This window comes from Acartia tonsa, chromosome 14 (genome assembly GCF_053477335.1).
Source record: "Acartia tonsa isolate MP-2025a chromosome 14, ASM5347733v1, whole genome shotgun sequence".
NCBI classification, from domain to species: domain Eukaryota; kingdom Metazoa; phylum Arthropoda; class Copepoda; order Calanoida; family Acartiidae; genus Acartia; species Acartia tonsa.
This window is the reverse complement of record NC_137273.1, coordinates 29,138,876-29,163,917: the sequence shown is the minus strand read 5'-3', so window position 1 is coordinate 29,163,917 and position 25,042 is coordinate 29,138,876. Positions and strand designations below refer to the sequence as shown.

The window sequence follows — 25,042 nt, the reverse complement described above, 5'->3', positions numbered from 1 at the left end:
TTGGATAGCTATACAAAAAAAACTTTTGTGTTTTCCTCATAAGGCATATGGACCGTAAACGAACTTTTTTAAAGGGAAAAGACTTTCTTAGGAACTTAAAAATTGGAAAGCTAAAGAAAAAACGAAAAATTAAATGGATTCATTATTAATTGGATCTTAGACCAGATTATCATGTAATCTAAAAAAGTGAAACTTGTAGCTGGCTAAAATAATGATGCCCTCATCTATCCCTTATCCCACACTCTCCCCTCCTACTGGATGAACGAACTGACCAATAAGCAATATCCAACTGTTAGCAAGTTAAATTGACTAGAGTATTCCCCTGTCATAATATCCACGTATAATTTACATCCATTTTCTCAATTTAGAAAATAGATATCGACGAAAACAGAGAAAAACAGTGTATTTTAGAATAAAATTATTTAGTATCATATTAATTAAAATTAAACATTATAGTCTTTAAACAACAAAATTTACATCAAATGAATGAAAAATTCGACCTAATTTAATTAGAGATTGTAATTAACTTATTTTATCAAATTTACAATAGTTTATTTTACTTGACTTTCCTCAACAGAAAAAAATGCATTAAAATTTATTTGAAAATGCTAATTTGACCTAATATTGCTAAAAAATTTAGGTTTCCTAACTATATTTATAAATTTATAAAGCTTAGTTTTAGTCAAATAACCTTTTTAAAAAAATATATATGTTGGTGGTTTAAAGCTATTTTCATAACCTTCCTCGCTATTCCCTGAGGGACGAAGCAACTAATCACTTATGAAAGTAAATGTGAGCTACAAAAGTGATGGATGGACGGACAAAAAATAATTAAAGAGTAGTTTTGCCACTAAAAAATGAAGTAATATCTACTTACCATGTATACTTTTAATTCACAAAAATCAGTCACTGTTTAATTCATATATAATATATAATAATAATTTATTTTCCCTCTAAGTTTTTTTTAAGAGAGGGAAGAAAAAGTTTCACTTTTGTTTATAACAATTCAAATTCAATATAATATTTTTTTTTCACCGTCACTTTGGACACACACGGGGGGTATAATACACACACACACACGCCGTGGTTTAGAGACTGATATTATTCATACACGCTTTAACTATGGTCCAGTAGTGGGGGGGGGGTGGGGGAGGGCTGGGGGAGTTAGACGGAGGCACTTACATATCTCCTATCCTATATGTCCTTTTCTCTTACCGGTAAATAGGACATATAGTTAGAGAGAGACAGAGAGTGAGACAGAGAGAAAGAGAGAGACAGAGAGAGAGAGAGAGAGAGAGAGGGGGGGGGGGCTAGATAAGGAAGACTCTCTCAGAGAAAGATAAAGAGAAAGAAAGAGAAAGGGAGAGTGGTTTCAAATAATATTAATAATGCCGTGCTTGGGGGAAGAATGGGAGGAGGGGGGGGGGTGTAAAGGGTATTAAGTTGTATGAGTTTTTTCCACAGGGGAGCAATGAAAAATTATTGCATGGATTGAAAACTATAAAAGGGGGCTTTATACCGGAATAGCCCCCCCTACCCCTACCCCTGATGCTAAAACTAACAGAATAGGAAGTGGGTTAATAGGGGGGCCAATGCGCCGCCGTTTTAATCTATCTATCCTTCTATCCATGTAAATCGCCGCTGTTTATATGGTCAAAAATAATACAGGGTCTCCAAGTCAAATTTAAAGATAAAGTTAATTTCTATTTCTCGCAAAATTCAATAAAAAATAATTTTTACAACATTGCTGCCTGTTAAATGTTTTATTATACTTTTATTATACTCTATTTAGATACATCCATAAGAATAAAAGGCAGCAGCTGTTCTCTAAAGTGTACCTTGTTAACATTTGGCTCACCATCACTAACAGTAGGAGCATGTTAAAGGTCACCCTAAAATTAAGATTTTAAAATTCGTTTTTTAACACATCAAAAATCATTTTTTTTATACTTTTCAGGCTAATTTTTATCTTCAACATGTATTTAGCTACATACATAAGACTGGATGTCAGCAACTGTCCTCTAAAGGGTTCTAGAACAAACTCAGGAGTCTCAAATGTAGGAGTGGACAAATGCAGGAGTGGACACTTAACCTAACCTAACCTATTTTAAACCATATTTTAGGTTTTATAAATGCCTAACCCCTGTGGGGGGCTTATTTGTATATTTATATCTTAGCCAAACCTAACTTGTATAGAAAGACTTACTTAAATTAATATTTTAACACTCCTGCGTTTGTCCACTCCGACGTTTGGGACTCCTGCGTTTGTCCTGGAACCCTCTAAATTGATAGGGGTCGAATTTTTTGTTCTAATATCTCATCTTTAGAATGTTCATTACTTTCTACCTTATATTATAATTCATAATAGTTAATGCATGAATCCCTTGAAAAATTGTTAATCTATCAGAATCAATTTTTAAAAGAAGAGAATAGTTCAAATAATAAAAGTTTAAAATTGTTAATATCAGAATCAATTTTTAAAAGAAGAAAAAAGTTCAAAAAATAGTTTTCACATGGATTTTCTTTGAATTTACATATCTTTTTGATTCATCAATATTTTCCCCTAATACTGTTTTTGAGATCTTGTGCTTTTTTGGTGCTAATTAACTGCAAATTAACAATGGAAACTAGTACCCTAAAGATCCATCTATATTTTACATTTTAAGTAAAATCATCCAAAATGAATAGCCAAGCCGCTAATCTGAAAATTCGGATATGCCTTTTTTTAGGTTCTCAGTGTATATTTAACTAAAACACTTTCTGTGTGGTATCTTTGTTCTTAATGCTATGAAAGACCTTTTTTTATGGTACCTCTGTATACATGTTATGATATGGCCACCCTATTTATATCCAACCAAAACTCTTTCTACATGGAACCTCTGTTTCTATCTTTAGATATGGCCACCCTGAATCAAAACTCTCTTTATGGTACCTCTGTTTACATGTTCAAATATGATCACCATGTTTAAAAATCTTTTTATGGAACCTCTGTTTACTTGTTATGATATGGCTACTTGTTTTTTTTTGTGGCAACTATGTCTTTACATGCTATGACCACCCTGTTCCAAAATTCTCTTTGTGGTACCTCTGTTTACATGTTATGATATGGCGACTCTGTTTATATGGTCAACCAGAAGCTCAGACCACGAATTCAAACTTTCATTGAAGAGATGTGTAGAGAGACATTATAAAAAGAGAGAAATACATAAAGGGGATAAATAAGAAGAGAGAATGAAAAAGGATGTCACATATACCTCGAAAAAATTAAGGAAAAAAAGCCAGAATTATAGAACAACATCTAGGGGTTATAAATTTAGGACTATTCTTACATAAAGAACTCGTTACTAAGTAACCTTTTCATAAGTTAGTATTAGACCTTCTTCTTTTTTTCTTGATTCATTTCAAGCGAGATGTGATGGAGTGTCTATGAAAGGGAAAGTGGTGGTTAGGGTGGGGGGGGGGGAGAAATAGAAATGCATTTCTTGTATCATACACACACAGACACACACACACACACACTTATGACTCTGTGCGCCTCCCGGAGCTCTGGGCGAGAGAAGAGGCGTCGGTTTTACACGCTTATGCAAAGGAGATAAGAGGGGGAGGGGGTTGTTGGGGGGAAAGAAAAATAAAAAGAGAGAATAAGGGTAAAGAATCATTGATATACAATTCTGGAGATGGTTTGGTCATATTTTTTGAAGGCAAAGCTTTTCCATAATTAGATATTCTAATTTATAAACATGAAAGACTTGTCTAATCATTTTGAAATTTGTCAAAATTGTTAATATTACTTTTTAAATATGTTGAGTAATGCAAATCTAAAGTCAGCTTATAAGGATTTTACTAACGTTGTCATCCTTGTTAGTAAACAGAAAAGAGGGAAGGCAGCGAATGGGGAAAGGGAAAAAAACCGAATCAGGAATTGAAGTTAAAAATGTCTACAATATCTGTAGACGGTGTGTGTGTGTGTGTGTGTGTGTGTGTGTGTGTGTGTGTGTGAATGTGTGTGTGTAGAAAAGAAGAAGCAAGGAAGTTATAATGGCATATTATTCACTTACAATATATGCAAACATCATAGCACCTACACACACACACACACATACACACACACACACAGGGAAACATGCACAAAATAAATGTGTTTATATATTCAAAATTTTCACTTTCTATAAGTACAAACTTACAAATGATACAGATAGAAAATTAGAAACAGAAAACCTAAAAAGAACAGTATACTGTCATAAAACAAGGATGACAACTCCCATAAAAGCATAGCTCTAAAACGGTGGGACAAAAAAAAATTAACACTGAATAAGCAGAATAATGATGTGTAAGCTAAAACAAATTTTGTAAGTAAACCTGTTGCAATACTTCTTAAATACAGGGTACTGTTTATAGGACTTGATCATAGAGATACTTTGCTTATGACAATGTACTTTATTGTCCTAGGAATCAGTATTCCAAAAATCAGATAAATAGGATAATTATATCACAAGAAAAATTGTTGTCAAAAAAGTTAAGAATCAACATGTTTTAAATGGACGTACGAAAGGACAATTCTAAAATGCCTAAATTAACGATCCTAATTATAAAAAATCATGTCATAGATACATAGATGTATTTATGACTTAACATAGAATGAAATTATGAATAACTTATTTATCATTGATGATTGCTCAAGATTTTGACCTAAGGTTGAGACACTTTTGTTTAGCCACTAGGGCCAGCTCAAGCTCCACGTTTAAGCCCATTATGGCTTGACCGGGTATCTCATGAGAGCTTCTCATTATTACCCCACCCTAGCCCCTAGCCTAGTATGGTAGGTGTCCTAAATTAAACTATTTAAAGCGAAGCTTTTCTATAATTAGGGTCGGGTCATCCGTCCGTCCGTTACAGTTAGCTCTAATCGTTAATTTAAACATGTTAGAATTGTCCTATCGATTTCAAACTTTGCATGCTGATTCCTGTAACATGTACGACTTAGAAAGCACAGAAACTCTATCATCGTTGCCAGAAAGTCCGTACGTCCATTAAAAACAAGCAGATTTTTTTTACTTTTTTGACAAAAAAATTTTGAGTGTTAAAATTATCCTATTGATCTGATTTTTTGAATACTGATTCCTATTACAACAAGGTAACATATAACAGGTATTACAGTAACATGCATTTAATCAGTTTTGCAACAAAATTTACTTACAATTTTGTATAGACATATGCATTAATATTCAGCTTATTCAGTTCTGACACTCTACAAGTGTTAATGTTCGTTTGTCCTTCCATTCCAGAGCTTCGCTTTTATGAATGTTGTCATCTTTGTCAATATATAACTAGTTTCTTTGCTCTTAACACCCTAAAATTACACCAATAGTAATTCGAACCAGCAATTTCTCAGATCTTCAGCTTAATACAAGAAAACCTTACACAATATATGCTTATTAAATCATTATGTCTTTTTATTTATAACCAACTGAAGATTGTTTTTTTTTAACATGAAACACTGTGTATTGAACTTATTAAATAAAAATAACATGTTCAATTAAACTGTGTTGATCACTCTATGATACTTTATATTAAAGTAAGGAAAGGGGAGGCTACCACCCTTCCTCGGAGAAAAACCCAATACTTATAGGTGTTTAAAAGCCAGGACAGTAGGGTAACCAAATCCGATATGGAATGGAATCCCCCCCCCCCCTTACCCCTATCATAACAAAAGTTTAAATTTTGCTTTAAAATTCAACAATTTTAGATCTATTCCCCCACCTTTTTTTGAAAGATTACACCCCACCCTTCCAGAAGAAACTTGCACCTTTATACCCATCTTGATATTTTCCCGGAAGTTTTGGGATTTAACTTCCCCCTCCTCAAGTGCCCCTAGAGGCCTTTAGGGGGCGAATCCGCTAGTAGTATAATATAATTATAACAAGATAATAATATACAAATTGATAATTTTCCCTGAATTTTGAATCATTTCCGGTCTAAATGTTTACAGGATAATTATATGCATGGAAACGTTTACCTAACTTACACCCTTTTATTTGATATTATCAAGTTATCAGTAGCATAGCTACTCTATGATTCACTTGGTTTGTCTGTACGCCTGCACGTCAATAGGGGGAATGATTTAGGCAGTTGTTAATTCATGTTGCTTTATTTTTTTTCGTTTGTTTTCTTTATATTAAACATATTTTTTAAAGTCAGTCAATCAGTCTGTAACGCTATGAGGGAAATGTGATTATCTCGGCTGCTATCTAAGAAAGACAGCTGAAATTTCTTTGTCAGTCCTCTACCTTAAAAGACATAAAGCTTATTTTTTGAAAGGCTTCATGACTTTCTTTGAGGTTTTGCAGATTCTATCTCTTTCTTTTTTTTGTTATCAACATTTGTTCTAAAACTTACTTCTTCCGTTTGTCCATTCTTTGTTTTTTTTGTGCTTTTCTGCCTATGGATGTTGTCATTCTTATTTAAATGTTAAAGAAAGTTATGAAACTGTTGTTGTCAAGTGTTATGAGATAATAAGTCTAGAATGTAGAGTTATAAATGGATAAGACAATGGACGATAAATTGATATACATCCCCGATGATGACAGACTAAATTACTACTTTCCGTTCAATAAATTTATTATTTGAAAAGATGTACTCTTCCTTCCTGGGAAGAAAAGTATGATAAAAATATTGTAAAAAAGTCCTCAACAAATGTAAAACCTTGGGTAATACTATGATTTATAGTCCAATGACAACTCCCTGCTTGCAACCACATTTATACATTGTGTTCAGTTTCAAGGAATGTATAATGCACATTGATTTTTTTCATTTCTTCCACTCACTTTTCCACCGGAATTAAACCGGTTATGAAGACTAAAGAGGAGGACAGTATCTTCTTTATTTTCATGTAAATTGTCAATGAAACTATAACCTTTATACTTTCGTTGTTAGCTTGGGACTATCAAATAATTTTAATCTACGTGTCTGTAGACAACAGTCTGTAAAGGCATTTAAGAAATTTTTTTAAAAGTTGCAAAACACCTAGATATTTGTTAATACCCCAAAAAAGATGTTTTGAAAATCCCATTATATTAAGAATTCAGGTTTTTTTTGGCTGAAATTTAAGATCTTTATGACTATATCTTATGAGTTCTCTATTTTTGGTGCGCTTCACATATGTCCTGTGAAGGTTTTAGGCTATTCTATTTTCAAATTGAAATGGTTTTAAGTTTCTGCCCCTTCGAATACAGAGCCCCTAGATGCTGGGGGCTTAGGTGCTAGTCTAAAAATCTAAGATAGTCAGACATGCACAAGTACAGATTTATAAAAAAGTCATTACAGAAAACCAACATACCAATAAGTGCAACTTAGGAGTTGCTATGCTTCTAACATTGACAACTATAAGGTGAATGCTTAAGTTAGCGGAAGTCAGGAATTTTAAGGGATAAGACAATAAATGATATATTGATGATTAACAAAATTACCCCTTCTATTGAAGAAACTTATGGGTTATAAAGTTTGGACACAGGTAGTTTTATCTAACCAATCAGGAATGACTAAAAGTTCCTAAAGTTTTAAAGCCAAATATTGATATAAGATGTTTATATAATAAATTATAGTCCAATGTACTCTCCCTTCCTTGCGGATGTATATTAATTATATGCATGCTACACTTCTGCTTTCTAAACAATTTGATTGGAATCTATAATGATTAGATAGATTTATTACTCTAGATGGTCAATTACATAGGATTATTCGTCAATTTTGAAAATTTCTATTTTGTTTATATTTAGTCACATTTGACAAACACATAAAACAAGTGACTTATTACACCACAAGAATAGAAATATCTTTATTTTGTTCAAAAATGTAGAATACAATTTCCAGTAAGGCTTTGAAACCGATAGATATCTGCTGGATTAGAACCAGAGGTGGATTCTTTAAAAAAGTTTGCCCCACTAATCGCTTAGTGGGGCAAAATTGTTTGCGTGAAAAATTCTCCAAAATCACATAAAAAATCTACAAAAATTAAATAAAATCTTATTTTAATAACCCTTCTATGAGATATTTAAAATTTTTGTAGATTTTTTATGTAATGTTGGAGGATTTTTCACGAAAACAATTTTGCCTCACTAAGCGATTAGTGGGGCAAATTTTTTTTAAGAATCCACCTCAGTTCTCAGCCACACTATTAAATCATGTAAAGAATCTTATTACAGACAATTTTTCACTTATTCTAGAATAAAAATCATAATATTAATACCAGTTTTGTTAGCCTGGCCCTCGGAAAGATAATACGTTGAGATAAATAACTATTATAATCAAAAACGTGAAAGTTACTACAATGTGTTCCTATTGGTCAAATTTTGTATTTAAGGATATAGATATCTTCTATAGTTGTTAATCTATAATACAAAGTAGAACGATGTATGTTTGTCTGTCCGTCCGTCCGTCTGTCCATTAAGATCTCGGTAACCACTGAACCGATCGGATTCTACTCTTCAGGGTATATACCTGGTCCTGTGGTGGTTTTAGGCTATTTTCTTTAGGGAACACCCCCAACCCCCCCCGAACATAAAAATTTCCCCATTATTTCTTTTTTTATGATGCAGATGATGAAGATCCCCCTCAATTTTTTTTTCTTTTGATGAAGATGAAACTTCAACTATTTGGTGCTGCACGGAATCTTATGCGATGGACAAAAAAATGGATGTACAATCTCAATAATGATAAACAAAATAATCCTTTCTGCAAATAAAAATAATTAGATAGAAAGTTTGTCATTGGTGGTTTGTACAACTCAATCCTGATTCAATTAAAGTCCCCAAATCTTTTATAAAAACCTTTGGGAACTTATAAAATAATATACGATTAACTCTTGGAAATAGCTTAAAACCACCGCAGGACTAGTAGCTATAAAGAGTAGAGCCCAATGGGTTAATCAACGACCAAGATCTTAAGCTTTAGACAGACAGACAGGAAGACGGACAAATAAAAATTTATTTACTATGTACTACAGATTTTTGAAAAAAGCAGGTACTTAAAATCATACTTTCATGATTTTTGAAATTATAAAAACAAGGATGACAAATTAAAAATTTTCTCTTTAAAAATCCATTAAACTGTGAAGATTATCTAGTAAATGAAGAAAAAAAATAGATTATAAAGCTGTAAGCAAAGGAATGATTTATTTTCTACTCAGAAAGATTATTTCAGTATGGCTTCGAAACCGATAAATATACGCTGGATTATAACTGTTTCTTAGCCATACCGAAAAATCATTTTCTACGAGTAATAAAATAAAAATCATAAAACTTATACCAGTTTTGATTTTGATTTTATTTTTACAATTTTTCATTTTCAAATCCGCGGAAAGCTGTCTATGATACGATGCGATAGATAACTATTAAAATGTTTGTATTTTCATTGCAACTATGGAACAATTTCTGAATATTCTTAAAATAAAAAGATAATCTTCAGTGTCTATTTAAAATAAGACAGTAGAAAAAATATGATCTAAAAAATATATCAAACAGCTTTTAACTTACTTGAATAGTAATTGTTAGAGGAGCTTAAAGGTTAAAAAAAAATTATTTTAAAAAAACTTATTGCCCCACAGTGCATTGGATATGAATTACGCTTGAATGTAACCGGACAAAGTGTCTTAAAAATCAGCCATGTGACGTCATAAAATGAGGGATTATCCATCTCATTTTTAGGGGTTTTCTTTCCCACTTCTTCTCTCATCTCCTACATTTGTATGACATCACACGGCTCATTTTTTAGACACTTTGTCCGGTTACTGCTTAAAGGGAGTGTGAACGTAAAAATTTCTCATCTGATTATCAAATCGTAATATTTTCTAAGCACATTTCACTACATTGATCAACCAAAAACGTTCTATTAACAAAAATATTCAGGAATAATGCCTTGATTTTATGGTATTTTGGGAGGGAAAAAGGAAAAAACAGGGAATCTGATAAGAAATCTTTTTGTTCACAATCCCTTTAAACATGGGACGTATGGACTATAGAGAAGATTTACAACCACCAAGTTCTCTATACCAAATACTACATTCTGTAAAATGATTTGATAATTTTCTTGTTCCCGAGACAAAACAAATAATAAAAATGCCTTGAACTTGAATCTATTGGCACACACAAACTATCAGGGAGGGAGTGGATAATGGCCTTTTTTTTACATTTGTCCCCAAATTTTTATAATCACTTTTTCTCATTCGTTTGTTCAAAATTTTTAATTGTATGGTTCATTGAGTTGAGTGTCCGTAGGTTTTATTCATTAATTGTTATCCACAGATGGGATAATTTTGTGTATCATCATTGGGATGTACATCAATTTATCGGCCATTGTCTAATCCCTGTAGTACCTGCAAAATATACTTGCAATTGTTTTTAAAAAATTACACGTACTAGGCCCCAGTTATCTGTACATTCTGTACACTAAATCTTTTCATGAAAATACCCATTCTCGAATTTCATTCTTCTGCTAACCTAAAAAGTTACTTTAGGGGCCTAGAAATACATGTACAAAATTTCAGCTCTTTATCTCTACTGGCGACCTAGCGCCAGGCATGTAAAATATCAACAGATAACGGTAGCACGGCGGTTTTAACAATATCTCAGTAATGTGCAGGTTTTAAGCTCTTCTGCATATTTCAATTTAAACACATAAGGCCAAAGATATTATATCCAAAAAATCTTTCGTCAAAGTCCACTCTACACCTAGCGCCAGTCAGTTTTCTAAAATCATGCATTTTATACCTGTGAAAAATGAAATCGCCAGCGCTAGGTGTAGAGTAGACTTTGACAAAAGATTTTTGGGATATCATATCTTAGGCCTTATGTGTTTAAGTTGAAATATGCAGAACACCTAAATTCACCTTCCAAGCCATTCTCTATGCATTTTAATTTTTTTTATGAAATAACGGGATTTCAAAACTGCCTTTTGAAAAGGCCTAAAAAATATCTTTTTTTGTCCCTTTTTTCACTGTTTATAGTTACAACTTATTAAGATATTATTCTCAGTTAAAAAAAAATTGGCGCTTCCAGCACCAAAACCGGCAAAAACAGGCAGTTAAACTTCTGTACCCCTACTTAACCCCCTAACAGACCCCCCCCCCCCTATCTCGGCTCCTGTTACAGATAGAGACGTAAAACTTTTTTCTGGTGGTTCATGTGTATTTTTAGAGAAAATTACTTTTCTAGTCATAGCGGTCAGACCGCTCCTTATCCGCTTTTTAGCGGCCAGCTGCTAAATATTAAAACTGCTGTAGAGCAGCCAATTTTAAAGCTAAGAAAACTAAATTTTATGACGAACTATTATTTTTATAACAAAAAAATACCTTTTCTGACCATTGCCGAAAAACGACAAATAACGGAAACCGCCAATTTTGGCGGTAAAATGGCGGTTGGCGGCGCTAAATAATATTTTTATCTGTTTATAGTTACAATTTATTAAGATATTATTCTCATTAAAAAAAAAATGGTGCTTCCAGCACCAAAACCGGCAAAAACAGGCAGTTAAACTTCTGTACCCCTACTTAACCCCCTAACAGACCCCCTCCCTTCTATCTCGGCTCCTGTTACAGATAGAGACGTAAAACTTTTTTCTGGTGGTTCATGTTTATTTTTAGAGAAAATTACTTTTTCTAGTCATAGCAGTCAGACCGCTCCTTATCCGCTTTTTACATAGCTAATTCTTCCAAAACATAGCAAATTCTTACAAAACAAAGCAAATTCTTACAAAACATAGCAAATTCTTGCAAAACATAGCAAATTCTTACAAAACATAGCAAATTCTTGGAAAACTTAGCTTTTCTGTCCTTCACATAGCTAATTGTTGCAAAACATAGCAAATTCTTGGAAAACTTAGCTTTTCTGTCTTTCACATAGCAAATTCTTGCAAAACATAGCAAATTCTTACAAAACATAGCAAATTCTTGGAAAACATAGCAAATTCTTGCAAAACATAGCAAATTTTTGGAAAACTCAGCTTTTCTGTCCTTTACATAGCTAATTCTTGCAAAACATAGCAAATTCTTACAAAACATAGCAATTTCTAGCAAAACATAGCAAATTCTTGCAAAACATAGCTAATTCTTACAAAACATAGCAAATTCTAGCAAAACATAGCAAATTCTTGCAAAACATAGCAAATTCTTACAAAACATAGCAAATTCTTGGAAAACTTAGTTTTTCTGTCCTTCACATAGCTAATTCTTGCAAAACATAGCAAACTCTTACAAAACATAGCAAATTCTTACAAAACATAGCAAATTCTTACAAAACATAGCAAATTCTTACAAAACATAGCAATTTTTTGCAAAACATAGCAAATTCTTGCAATAAGGGTCCCGAATTTCAGCGCGATTCGACCACCGGTTCTTGAGATAAGGTGACCTGGTGTCCTTGATACTGACGGTAAGATTTGGGAAATGGTTCGAATCCTTAGTAAAGTCCAAAAATATTTTGACACTTAGTCAAATTTTTGAAGAAAAAATACCCAGGTGACACCAAGCGTACCTACTAAGAGGAAACCAGGTCAAAAATATAAGTGTCAAAAAATTTTTAGACCAAATTTACTAAGGATTCAAACCATTTCCCAAATATTACTGTCGGTACCAAGGACACCAGGTCACTGTATCTTGAGAACCGGTGGTCGGATCATGCTGAAACTTTGTTTTTGAGTTTGAGACCCCTATTGCAAGAATTTGCTATGTTTTGCAAGAATTTGCTATGTTTTGCAAGAATTTGCTATATTTTGTAAGAATTTGCTATATTTTGCAAGAATTTGCTATGTTTTGCAAGAATTAGCTATGTGAAGGACAGAAAAGCTAAGTTTTCCAAGAATTTGCTATGTTTTGTAAGAATTTGCTATGTTTTGCAAGAATTTGCTATGTTTTGTAAGAATTTGCTTTGTTTTGTAAGAATTTGCTATGTTTTGCAAGAATTAGCTATGTAAAAAGCGGATAAGGAGCGGTCTGACTGCTATGACTAGAAAAAAGTAATTTTCTCTAAAAATAAACATGAACCACCAGAAAAAAAGTTTTATGTCTCTATCTGTAACAGGAGCCGAGATAGAGGGGGGGGGGTCTGTTAGGGGGTTAAGTAGGGGTACAGAAGTTTAACTGCCTGTTTTTGCCGGTTTTGGTGCTGGAAGCGCCAATTTTTTTAAAACTGAGAATAATATCTTAATAAATTGTAACTATAAACAGATAAAATTATTATTTAGCGCCGCCAACTGCCATTTTACCGCCAAAATTGGTGGTTTCCGTTATTTGTCGTTTTTCGGCAATGGTCAGAAAAGGTATTATTTTGTTATAAAAATAATAGTTCGTCATAAAATTTAGTTTTCTTAGCTTTAAAATTGGCTGCTCTACAGCAGTTTTAATATTTAGCGGCTGGCCGCTAAAAAGCGGATAAGGAGCGGTCTGACCACTATGACAAGAAAAGTAATTTTCTCTAAAAATACACATGAACCACCAGAAAAAAGTTTTATGTCTCTATCTGTAACAGGAGCCGAGATAGAGGGGGGGGGGGGTCTGTTAGGGGGTTAAGTAGGGGTACAGAAGTTTAACTGCCTGTTTTTGCCGGTTTTGGTGCTGGAAGCGCCAATTTTTTTTTAACTGAGAATAATATCTTAATAAGTTGTAACTATAAACAGTGAAAAAAGGGACAAAAAAAGATATTTTTTAGGCCTTTTCAAAAGGCAGTTTTGAAATCCCGTTATTTCATAAAAAAATTTAAAATGCATAGAGAATGGCTTGGAAGGTGAATTTAGGTGTTCTGCATATTTCAACTTAAACACATAAGGCCTAAGATATGATATCCCAAAAATCTTTTGTCAAAGTCTACTCTACACCTAGCGCTGGCGATTTCATTTTTCACAGGTATAAAATGCATGATTTTAGAAAACTGACTGGCGCTAGGTGTAGAGTAGACTTTGACAAAAGATTTTTTGGATATAATATCTTTGGCCTTATGTGTTTAAATTGAAATATGCAGAAAAGCTTAAAACCTGCACATTACTGAGATATTGTTAAAACCGCCGTGCTACCGTTATCTGTTGATATTTTACATGCCTGGCGCTAGGTCGCCAGTGGAGATAAAGAGCTGAAATTTTGTACATGTATTTCTAGGCCCCTAAAGTAACTTTTTAGGTTAGCAGAAGAATGAAATTCGAGAATAGGTATTTTCATGAAAAGATCTACTGTACACAAAATATACTTGCAATTGTTTTCAAAAAAAAAATACACGTACTAGACCCCAGTTATCTGTACATTCTGTAGATAAATCGAGAAATAATTAGAACAAAACAAGGATTGCAACATCCTTAAAAGTGGAAGGACAAACGAACAGTAACACGTGAAGAGTGTTAGTACTTAATATTCATAATATAATTATTTAAGTCTAAACAATATTGTAAATAAATTTGTTTCAGTAACTGTTTAGGACATACTTAACACACTTTTAGGACTTGGTCATATAGAAACTTCGCTTGATAATTATACTCTATTTTTATATGTTGAAAAAAGTAAAATTTGGATGTAATTTAATATTTCAAAGACCAAATTCAAAATCGGAACAGGGTCCCAACCTTGTGGGGAGAATTAAACATAGCTCATGTCCCCTCTATTCTTCTACTTTAATAATTTATCAATAATTTTAAGTATTCATAAATGATACAAAACTTACAAAACAAGCAATCCTGATGTGGTTCATTTTTTAAAAACTTTATCTTGTCTATTAACAATCAAACAGCAAAAAGAACCTTATGCACTGGATGATTCATAATATTTGGATTTAAAATCTGCTGTTCCCTAATTTGTAAAGGAAAATACAGAAAAAAAAGGATGACACCATCCAAAAAGCGAAGCTCTAGAACGATAGGACAAACGAACATTATAACTTGTAGAGTGTCAGAAATAAATAATCAGAATATAAATCTATAAAAGTCGAACAAAATTTTAAGTAGATTTGTTGAAAAACTGCCTAAATACAGGATAATGTTTAAAGACATACTTATATATTTATGACTTAATTATAGAGATGCATTGCTATATTACTTTGTTGTACTTTGTGGGAATCAGTAAACCAAAAATCAGATAAAAAGAATATTTATATCACATAAAATTTTATATTTAAAAAGTTCAAGATCAACATGTTTAAATGGACGTACGAACATTCTGGTAACGATTATAGAGTTCCTACGCTTTCTAAATCGTACCTTACTACTACAGGAATCACCATGCAAAGTTTGAAATCGATAGTATAATTCTAACATGTCTAAATTAACGAAAATAGCTAACCGTTATGGACTGACTAACCCTAATTATAGAAAAACTGAGCTTTTAAAAATTCGTAAAAAGGCTGTAAAATTGATAGTTCTCTCAATATCATTAAATTTATTATCCTGAATGGGCAATCCAATATAACATCATGAAATTTTTAGATCATAGAGCTTTATCTTCAAAAATTAAACTATTTTTATAAGTTATTATATGAAATAAGGAAATAAACGTCATTTCTATGTTTACACTGTCTAGGCAACAATAATGAAATGTTTCTACACAGTTTTTTATAGGTCCAAGTTTCTATATCTATTTTATTAAGTAACCCAGAGATTTGAAGTGATAAGACATTGGCTAATAAATTAATGTACATCCTAAATTATCATACATAAAGTTACACCTTCTGTATTATTATAATTAGTAGTTGAAACACTTAATGAACCACCCAATCAAAATCCATAAAAGTCCCAAAAGTTATAAAGCTAAAGAGAAACAAAACGTTTTTATAAAACTTTGGGGACTGGTGCAAGTTACCTGTGGATTTATTGATTCAGTTTAAACTGCAATATTTATTCTTGCTTTTTACAAATCAAACAATCCAGTAACAAAATGAGCAATTTTAGCCATCATAGGTATAGAATCATGAATAATTCCTCTGTTCTTAACATCATTTGTAACAAAATTATCCATATTATAATCCTGAACAACATCCCTGTTCTCAACATTCATTCTTCTATTTGTTGTCAAATTTTTCTTAGCCATCAATGATTTTAATTCTTCAATCAATTGCAATGTTAAATTTCCCAAAACTGAATTCTCAATGTGGTTGTTGTTATTGTTTATGTATTGGGTGAATGGTTCCAGTAATTTTCCTAAACCCCATGGAATATAAGCTATATATTAAGATGAATATTGACTTTTATTGAAAAATTTTTATTACGGAGAAGAAAATTCTTAAAGAGATACTGCACTATTTTATTTTAAAATTAAAGTAAGAAGAAAATTTAAACTTTTAGATTTATTAGGAATATAATAGATTTTTATTTATACCAATTAGGCAAAAAGCGTAGCTGTCTGTAGTGCCTTAGCAAAATGGGGATAGATGTCACTGATTTTGGCCTACCTTTTCTATTGACGTCAGGAAATACCCTATACCCTATCTCGTTTCAAGGGGGTTTCTTTCCCATTTCCCTTTCCCTTTCCCTCTACTATGACGTCAATAGTAAAGGTAGGCCAAAAGCTAAGATATCTATCCCCATTTTCCTAGGACACTAAACACAGCTACACAAAAAGTATTTTCTAATGATTACATATTGACTAGGTTACCAACAAATGAAACTAATTTTTCAACAAGATTAGGATTTTGATCATGATTTGTGTCATGCAAAAGGCTTCCAGGATCAAATCTATTTGTAACTAAATTTTTCTTGTTTACTGCAGATTTCAAATGCTGTACAAGGGAAAGTGTGAGTGTCCCCAGAGTTTGAGGTTGTATAGAGTCATGATTGTTGATATATGTTGTAAAAGGTTCTAATATATCACCTACAGAAACAGAATATAAGCTTTACAGTCAAATTAACATTCCTATCCATTTTCTAAACCCTACAAAGAAATTGCTTACCTCAACCTAATATGTCAGTTACTGTTTATCATAGTAACGGCTATGCCCCATGAGGCCTCTAGAGTAATTTTGGTTTAAAGAAGAAGAAGAAGTAAAAATGAAAAAAAAATTTGGATTGGCTCGGCATTTTTTCTAGGGGTGAATTCTTTTGGGAGGGTGGAGGTACCCTTCCCCAAAAATAATTATAAGCATTCCCAGAAAGTATGAAAAGTCATATTATAAAGGAGAACGATATCAGTTCAGTGGCTAGAGAGATTCTTTGGTAAAGACACACACACACACACAGACAAACATCTTGTTACTTTTGTATACAGATTGCAAACAATAAAAACATGGGAAGCGATAATAATTCTAATACGGATAGTTTTAGTCAAGCATATAGTTTATATTCCGTTCCTAGAGTGATTGGATCTATGGCATAATTTCCATTCTTAGCACTGAGAACTTCTACAATTTGTTGGCTTAAAGCCACAGGATCCAGCTTTAGCTTATTTGTCATTTTATGTATCATTGGTGCTATCTGTTCACCCAATTGCATTGGATTAAGTTGTGAAGCCTCCAGATTGGAATCAGTTATTAAGCCTACCATGTGGTGACCAAAGGAATTTGGGTTTGGTTGGGGTTGTGGAATTCTTGCATGCCTGTGGCCCTTTCCACGTTTGCCAGGATGGATTTGGTTTTTATGTTTCAATGTCATATCATTACCAGAATCTATTTATTTATGTCATATTGCATTTTTAATAAACTATTATCATGAACAATCCTTATATAAAATTAATAGAATGTATGTCTATCTGTCTGCGTGTAAAAATAATTTCACTAACTGGTTAAATTAAATGTTTCTTTTTACCCTCCTACAATCTCTTTTGGCCTTAAAATGTAATATTTTAGGACTGCAGGACTAGACTACTAGACTAGGTAGATCTCATTAAGCCTAACAGTTAATCATAGATGAAAAAATAGAATGTAAGGGAAGTCTTAACCTAGACTAATTATAGTTTGGTTTTATCAAGTAAATACATCATTTGAACCCGAGAACGTGGCTAAACATGTAGCGCATCCACTTGTTGCCAGGGAGGTTATAAGTTTGAATCTTGGGCTGGCACTGAATCATAACTAAAGTAGTTCCTACTGCTGCTATGTTAGGTGCAAGACAAATAGTAAGAATTGGGGGATTGCCTTGGCCCATAAACTGGCGCAACATGCACAGTTAGGACTTTTCAAACGAAGGTCATACAATCAAAGGATTGGTTGTCTGATGGATGTTACTTAACCTAATATCCTTGGGTGTTAGAGTATTGCATCCCATTACACACGGATGATGCTATGGATTCTCTAAATTGAAGCATAAAGATTGCTAGAAAATCACAATGTCTTGAATTTTCAAAGGTTTAGATATCATCAAATAGCAATATGACATTAAGGTTGCCTTGTTCTTCCAGAGAGCCCAATTTTTGATTAGCAGATTTGCCCCAATAACCAGGTGGATGGATAGGTAGGGGACCTGGTATGGCCCAGAATGGAGGTGGATGTGGATACAAGGGAACTTTTATTACTTCAGGGATCTGACCTCTAAGTCATAACATGGGAATATCAGCTTACGCAATAATGCACTTATTAGGTCAAACTGGTTTTAAATATATGTTTGATTATACTAAGTGTTTCATCAACATTGAGAACAGTTAGACTTAATAAGCGCATTTGACTGGAAGCTTGCTCACAATTTTACAGATTATTGTGTAAGCTACTATTACCTTAGTGTTTATTACAATTTACAATAGCATTAACTGCCCTTATAATCAACACAATATTAAGAGAATTAGGAAACTAATCATCTTTAATTTATATAATTTCTCATTAAATCCTTACTTGGCATAGCTTCCAAATGCTTTATTATGTAAACTAATTTTGTCCGACCATATTCAAATACAAACATTGCAAAACTTTAATTAAACAGAGCTGGATTTTCAAATCGTTTAGTGGTGCGCTGAATCGGAGCGATCCAGTTCACCCCAGTTTGGCGCGGCAATGTCACTCATTGAGTGCCATTGCCGCGCCAGTACTGCGCCACTGGGCGCGCAAATTCGCCCATTCTATTTTGATTTAAAGATTGAAATCTAATAATATCTAGGTGCACCGAAATTGGATCGCCACGATTCAGCGCACCACTAAACGATTTAAAGATCCAGCTCAGAAAAACTTACCCTTGATCTGATTGGGGAGGTGTTGGTGGTGGGGGAAGATATTTAACATCTACTTTAGCTTTTCTATCCAAACAGAAATAAAAAAAATATAGATTAGGAGGGAATTAATGGCTAGCCCTAATATTTATAATATCAGCCCTGTACATAATAAAAGTCTTTTTTCTCTATTTATTAGTGAGCTATTTTTTTTTATTCTCCCCCTTCCAGAATAATAAACATAATCTAAAGAAGGTAAACTGAATCTTATCAGTTCAGCAGCTAGAGATCATATGCTTCATACAAATATATGTGTAGACATTGTTCAAATTAGCATTTTAAATTTATCATATTTAGGTATTTGCCATCCCTAATTTGAGTTATAGTCAGTGAAAACAAAGTACTTGAAGATGGAAATTAGGATTCCCAGAGTATTTTAATTAAGTCAAAACATCTAATGCTATCTTTGTTTACTGAAACCTTACACTTTGGGAGGAGGCATATCAGGTGCATTAGGCATCTCAGGCATGTGCAAATCTCCCTCTGATTTTGCACTAAAATATAATTAATTAGGCTGTCCATCCACCATGGATATTTTCTTTAAAAGACGGGATTTTAAATTTAATATACTTCTTTTAATTAACTTGGTAATCGACCATAAACACCAAAGATTTGGGGAAAAGTGTGAAAAATATAAAAAATAGCCTGCTAAAAGTTGACAATGCTTAATGATGGGAATGTTGTCAAAAAAGTTTCAGCCTTCTATCTTTTATGGAGCCAAGAAAATTACGTTTCCCCCTTTTGGTGGCTAACTAACAGATGGCCGGACATTGTGAATTATAGAGTAGCTTTGCTAGTAAAAATATATGCTGGTAAGATCATTTAGACTTACTCTATAGCAGGCATTGGAGGTGGAAATTCTGGCATATCAGGGAATGAACTGAAAAGGATGAATATTAGTTATTATGGGTCTAATTCATTCTAGTTTACATGAATTGTATTTATGTTCTTGCGGCCTCTAGCTAAAGCTAAGAAGTGTTTTTTCTACAAGATTATAGTTTCATTTATTGTAATTAAGTTGATATAATTATTACACATTTTATATAGTTGATCAATTTCTTGACAATGTAGCAGTTAAAACTCTTTTTAATATTGAATCTATGGTATAATATTATAATTTGGTGTTTTTTTTTTATAGAGTAATACTCAAATTTAAATATTAAAATTTTGCATGTTAAATTGTATTTTTAAATCTTACTCTTCAGCAGGCATTGGGGGTGGCATAGCTGGAAGTGAACTAAAATAAATGTATATTCAAAACCAATTAATATCCAGTGGATTAGAACCGGTTCTCATCAATACAAAAAAAGTTATGTCTAGCATTGTATTATATTCAGTTTTCTACGAATATATAAATGTACAACCATAAGATTAAAACCAGAATATTTAACCCGTGCCTTTGGCATCTCGGGGCTAAAAAAACTGGTTTTAATCTTATAACTGTACATTTTATATCCACAGAGAGATGTTAATAATACAATGCGAGAAATATCTATCATTGTTGAAACTATGGTATTCTATTATAATTTAGTGAATTATATTAAGTAAAACATAAATTTAAAGAGTCAAATTCTGCATGTTAGTTTGTGAATGTTAAACTTACTCTGCAGCAGGCATTGGGGGTGGCAATTCAGGCATAGCTGGAAGAGAACTAAAGTAGATTTAAAGTAGGTTAAGAAAATTTTTAACCAAGAAGAGATATTTGTTGGTTCCTTGGATGATTCTAAAAATTGTACATGTTAAATTGTTATAATTATACTTACTCTGCAGCAGGCATTGGGGGTGGCAATTGAGGCATAGCTGGTAGTGAACTGAAATAGATATTAGGTAAAGAAATATTATATTCAAGAAGGAGCCTTTTATAAGTTCCCCGGTTGATATTCTTTTTCAAACCGTTAATAAATATTGACCATTAAAAGTATTCTAAATCCTTATACTACAGTAACAGGATGTTTGTCTGTGTGTTTGGATCTCTTTAACCACTGAACCGATCAGGTTCTCCTTAACAGAGTAGCTTCTTATAGGTCCCATGAACAATTTTTGGACAGGGTACCACCAAATTCCCATGAGAATTCATGAAAAATCGGAATTTATAAAAAATATTTGAGAGACTTGAACGAAACATTGGTAGGTATCGTATAGACTGGAACAAAAAAAACCATTGAAAGTGCCACTAGAGGCCTCTAGGGGCGTAGCCGCTACTGAAAATATAAGATAGATAACTTACTCTGCCGATGGCATTGCAGGCATGTCAGGTGGGAGTTCTGGCATACTTATATCAATATTGGCTGGAATGATAGGTGGAATGTATCTGGAAATAAAACAAAATTAAAAGCATATTTATTTTAAAATCTTTTTCATGGACAGATACAAGTATCTTTTTGTTTGAATGGTAACTTGTTTTAAATAAACAAAAGGGAATTTCTAACATTACTGCACGGAAAAGATAAACATTTTATTCTCAAAATCCAAATATGATGAGTAAAGGTAAATAATGTAATATACTGTGAAGAATCTGGTGAAGGAGCCCTTTGTTTACCAGATACTGAAATATCACTAGAACAAGAATTGAGTAGTTTTTAAAGACTTTTCACAAGACAAGACAATCACACTTGCTTAATATTTACAAATCTTATAGTAGTTATGGATGAATGGATGGACAAAGTTTTACAAATAATAATTAAAATTTTCATATTTTATGATTCTTATATAATTGGATTTCCTCAGTTCTATGGACGGACATACATAAAATAAGAATGGATAAAAAATTTAGATATAGCAATCTTTATTAGATTTGTATAATAAGAAATTATTAAACACTGAAAGAAAAGTATTTAACATTAGGTTATCCTGTCTTATTTTCCTGCGAATAGTCTGTAATTTATCATAAAAGGTGTGACCTTAGTACTGGCAGTTTCTTACAAAATTATACCATACTTGGGTTTGTTTTCATATTTGACAAGAAGTTGATTAGAATGGATTGTTACAGAAGTATTACAGTAGAATTTCTGGTTTATCCTAACCATTCTTAGAAGTAAATTATTTTGTTTAAAAACCAAAATAAACTTGTTTTGATTTTTTTGATTGCTTGTATTTGTATTGGTTAGTTCAGATAGAGTCGTCTGCTTTGGGAATAATTGTTTTAGCGGCATTCTTTGCGCAGGTATCCAAAGTCTTTGAAATTTGCCAAAATAATAAAAGTTGCATGTGTTCTGGTACCCAAAGTCCAAGACTGTCAGAAATATGAATTTTAGACCCATTGTCCCCTCCCTTCCTCCCTGATGGATAAACATTATCCCACCTGTGTTACTTAAGAGTAGACAAACAGAGAGAAAGAGACATGAACAAACTACTCACTCTGAAGAAGGGGGAGGTGCCTCTGGAAGTTTTAATCCTTCTGGAAGATTACTGAAATTGTCAAATTTAGAAACAGCTAATTAAATTTGGATTTTTATAACAATGGTTGGCAATGTAAAAACTTAATTATAAATGTGGTAATGATAAAAGAAATTTGACTAAACTATGTAGCAAAATTTAAAATAAAATTCATGTAAGACACAAAAAAACTCACTCCAAAATTTCATTTGCTTTCTTATCACCTGAAAGGTTAATAATAATTAAACAATATCAGAAAAAGATCAATTTTATATAACTTTGAATAGTTATTTATTGCATAGTATTATAAACATGTTGATATCCGCTGATATTAAAATGTACAGTTATAATATTAAACCATTATTTTTAGCCCTGAGATGCAGAAGGCACGGTCTAAAAAACTTGTTTTAGTCCTGTAATTTTTATTCATATTTATAGAAAACTGGAAATATTACAATGCTATATGTATTTTTTCGGTGTGGCTAACAATTAACCGGTTTTCATCCACCGGATGTTAATCGGTTTGAAGTAACACTAGGGAAAAAATTACATGTTTCTCAAAGGGGACTATCCACGAACAAGAGCAAGTGATTCCAAGCACCTTCCAGCATTGATCCATAGTATTTTTTGGTGAATATACTAGTTTTATGTTTAATATTTGGTTAATCGACTAAAAAGTTAGGTTTTACCATGGTTTTGTATGAAAAAAACTTTGAAATGTTAAGCATTTTTTTGTGCAATATCATCAAATGTTTTAATGGGTTCAAACTTGACACAAAAGTATATTATTTTGATTAAAATTGTATATTTAGAATAGAGTTAGTAGCTTGTAATATTGTTTATTTAATGTACTTTTGCAATTTACAGCATTTGATGCTTTTCTGTCTGTTATTTTATTTTGTCCTTAGAACTCAACAAAGCATTTGATATGATGATATGCATCAAAATATTCTTTAGATTTTTTTCATATAAAACCATGGTGAAACCTAACTTTTTAGTCAATAAACCAAATATTAAACATAAACATAGTATATTCACTAAAAAATACTTTGAATCAATGTTGGAAGGTGCTTAAAATCACTTGCTCTTGTTCATGGATAGTTCCCTTTCTTATAATTAACTTACATTTACCTTCACTTCTTGTGTACATGGCCTTTAATGGTGGAGGCACATTTTTTTCATTGATTTCTGAATAAATGGTTCAAAAATTCAAATATATAATAATAAAGAATATTTATGATTAGTTCATTTTCTGTAACAATAAATCCTTATTCCTCTCATTATACAGTTAAACATTCTCTTATTTTAATTGCTGATTAATTGCCAGTATTATTTGTATTTTGAGTGCAATACAATTTGAATAATCAATCTCAAAACATTGTGAAAGGTATATAATATAGATTTCATATATACTTAATTGACATAATATATACAAGTTACAACTTAAATTCTAAACCAAATGAAAAAATTATGCTATTTTTTTTAGATTTGATCATTTTGAATGTAACTCACCCATACTGCTTTGCAACTGATCCAAAGATTCTTTTGATTTGTCATCATATTCTTCTTCTTTCTCATCACTTTCTTCTTTGCTATAATCATCATGATCATCCTTTTTGGGCTGATGATGAGTGGGGTTTGAAAACTTGATGGATATCTCACTGTCTGGTCCCAGCTGTAAAGACTGAGGCGCCATTTCTGTTCAGTAACAATCCAGGATTAGTTTTTTTATATTTATTTTAATATCTTATATGGGAGGATGGAGTGGATGAGGAAAATAGCCTAAAACCAACCCCGGGCAGTAAAAAAATTGCCTGTTAAGCACCTCCTATTCTTTCCAGCAATAACATTGATCATTAGCTTTAGACAGAAAAACCTTACCACTGCACTGTATATAATAGGATAGCTGACTTATATTAGCGATAAAATGAAAAAATAAGTACATTTTATTACACATCAATTTGTTGGGTTGTTCTTACACTTTGTGCCTTTTGGTACAATGGAGTGAATGGTCACATGAACTTTAAATTTCTATTTTTATAGTTTTTGATTTTACTTTTCCAGTTTATTTATTCTTTTTATATTGGTTTTAATTCAATGTTTATGGCCATTCATGAAGATTTTAAAAGCAAGAAAATCGATTTTTCACATACATAGCTTCAAAAAAATAATGGATTTTCCTGGATGGTGGGAATCTGTAAAGTTGACTACTCTGACATTCGCATGGTAAGCATGGCCTTTGCCATGACTATGAGGCCCAGGTTTGTGCCCTTTCTCATATTCATGCCCATTTTCTTGGTTTTCGCCTTTTCCATTTGATCCACATCAAAGAATATTAGATAAAATGTATTTAAAAGTATAACAATGCAAGAAAACAAATTTATTAAAAAAGATTTAAATTCAAGGATGACAACATCTATAAAGCAAAGCTATAAAATCAGATGGTAAGAAAAACAAATAAACAGAATATTAATGAATAAGTTTAAACAAAATTGGTTATGAATTTGTTGCAGG

General features: G+C 32.2%; 1 protein-coding gene across 1 annotated transcript; it reads right to left on the bottom strand.

Annotated features, from left to right (window-relative positions):
• Nucleotides 1-17,283: 17,283 nt before the first annotated feature.
• LOC145305397 (uncharacterized) lies at nt 17,284-24,830 on the bottom strand. The gene is made up of 15 exons (XM_080147015.1): nt 24,712-24,830; nt 24,041-24,229; nt 23,660-23,716; nt 22,725-22,752; nt 22,511-22,561; nt 21,659-21,709; nt 21,381-21,464; nt 20,917-20,964; nt 20,757-20,804; nt 20,352-20,390; nt 19,986-20,033; nt 19,579-19,647; nt 19,118-19,180; nt 18,343-18,485; nt 17,284-17,624 (listed from the first exon to the last, which is right to left on the bottom strand). The coding sequence occupies exons 2-15, from the start codon at nt 24,222-24,224 to the stop codon at nt 17,284-17,286; spliced, it is 1,254 nt and encodes a 417-aa protein (XP_080003141.1). The 5' UTR covers nt 24,225-24,229; nt 24,712-24,830.
• Nucleotides 24,831-25,042: the final 212 nt, after the last annotated feature.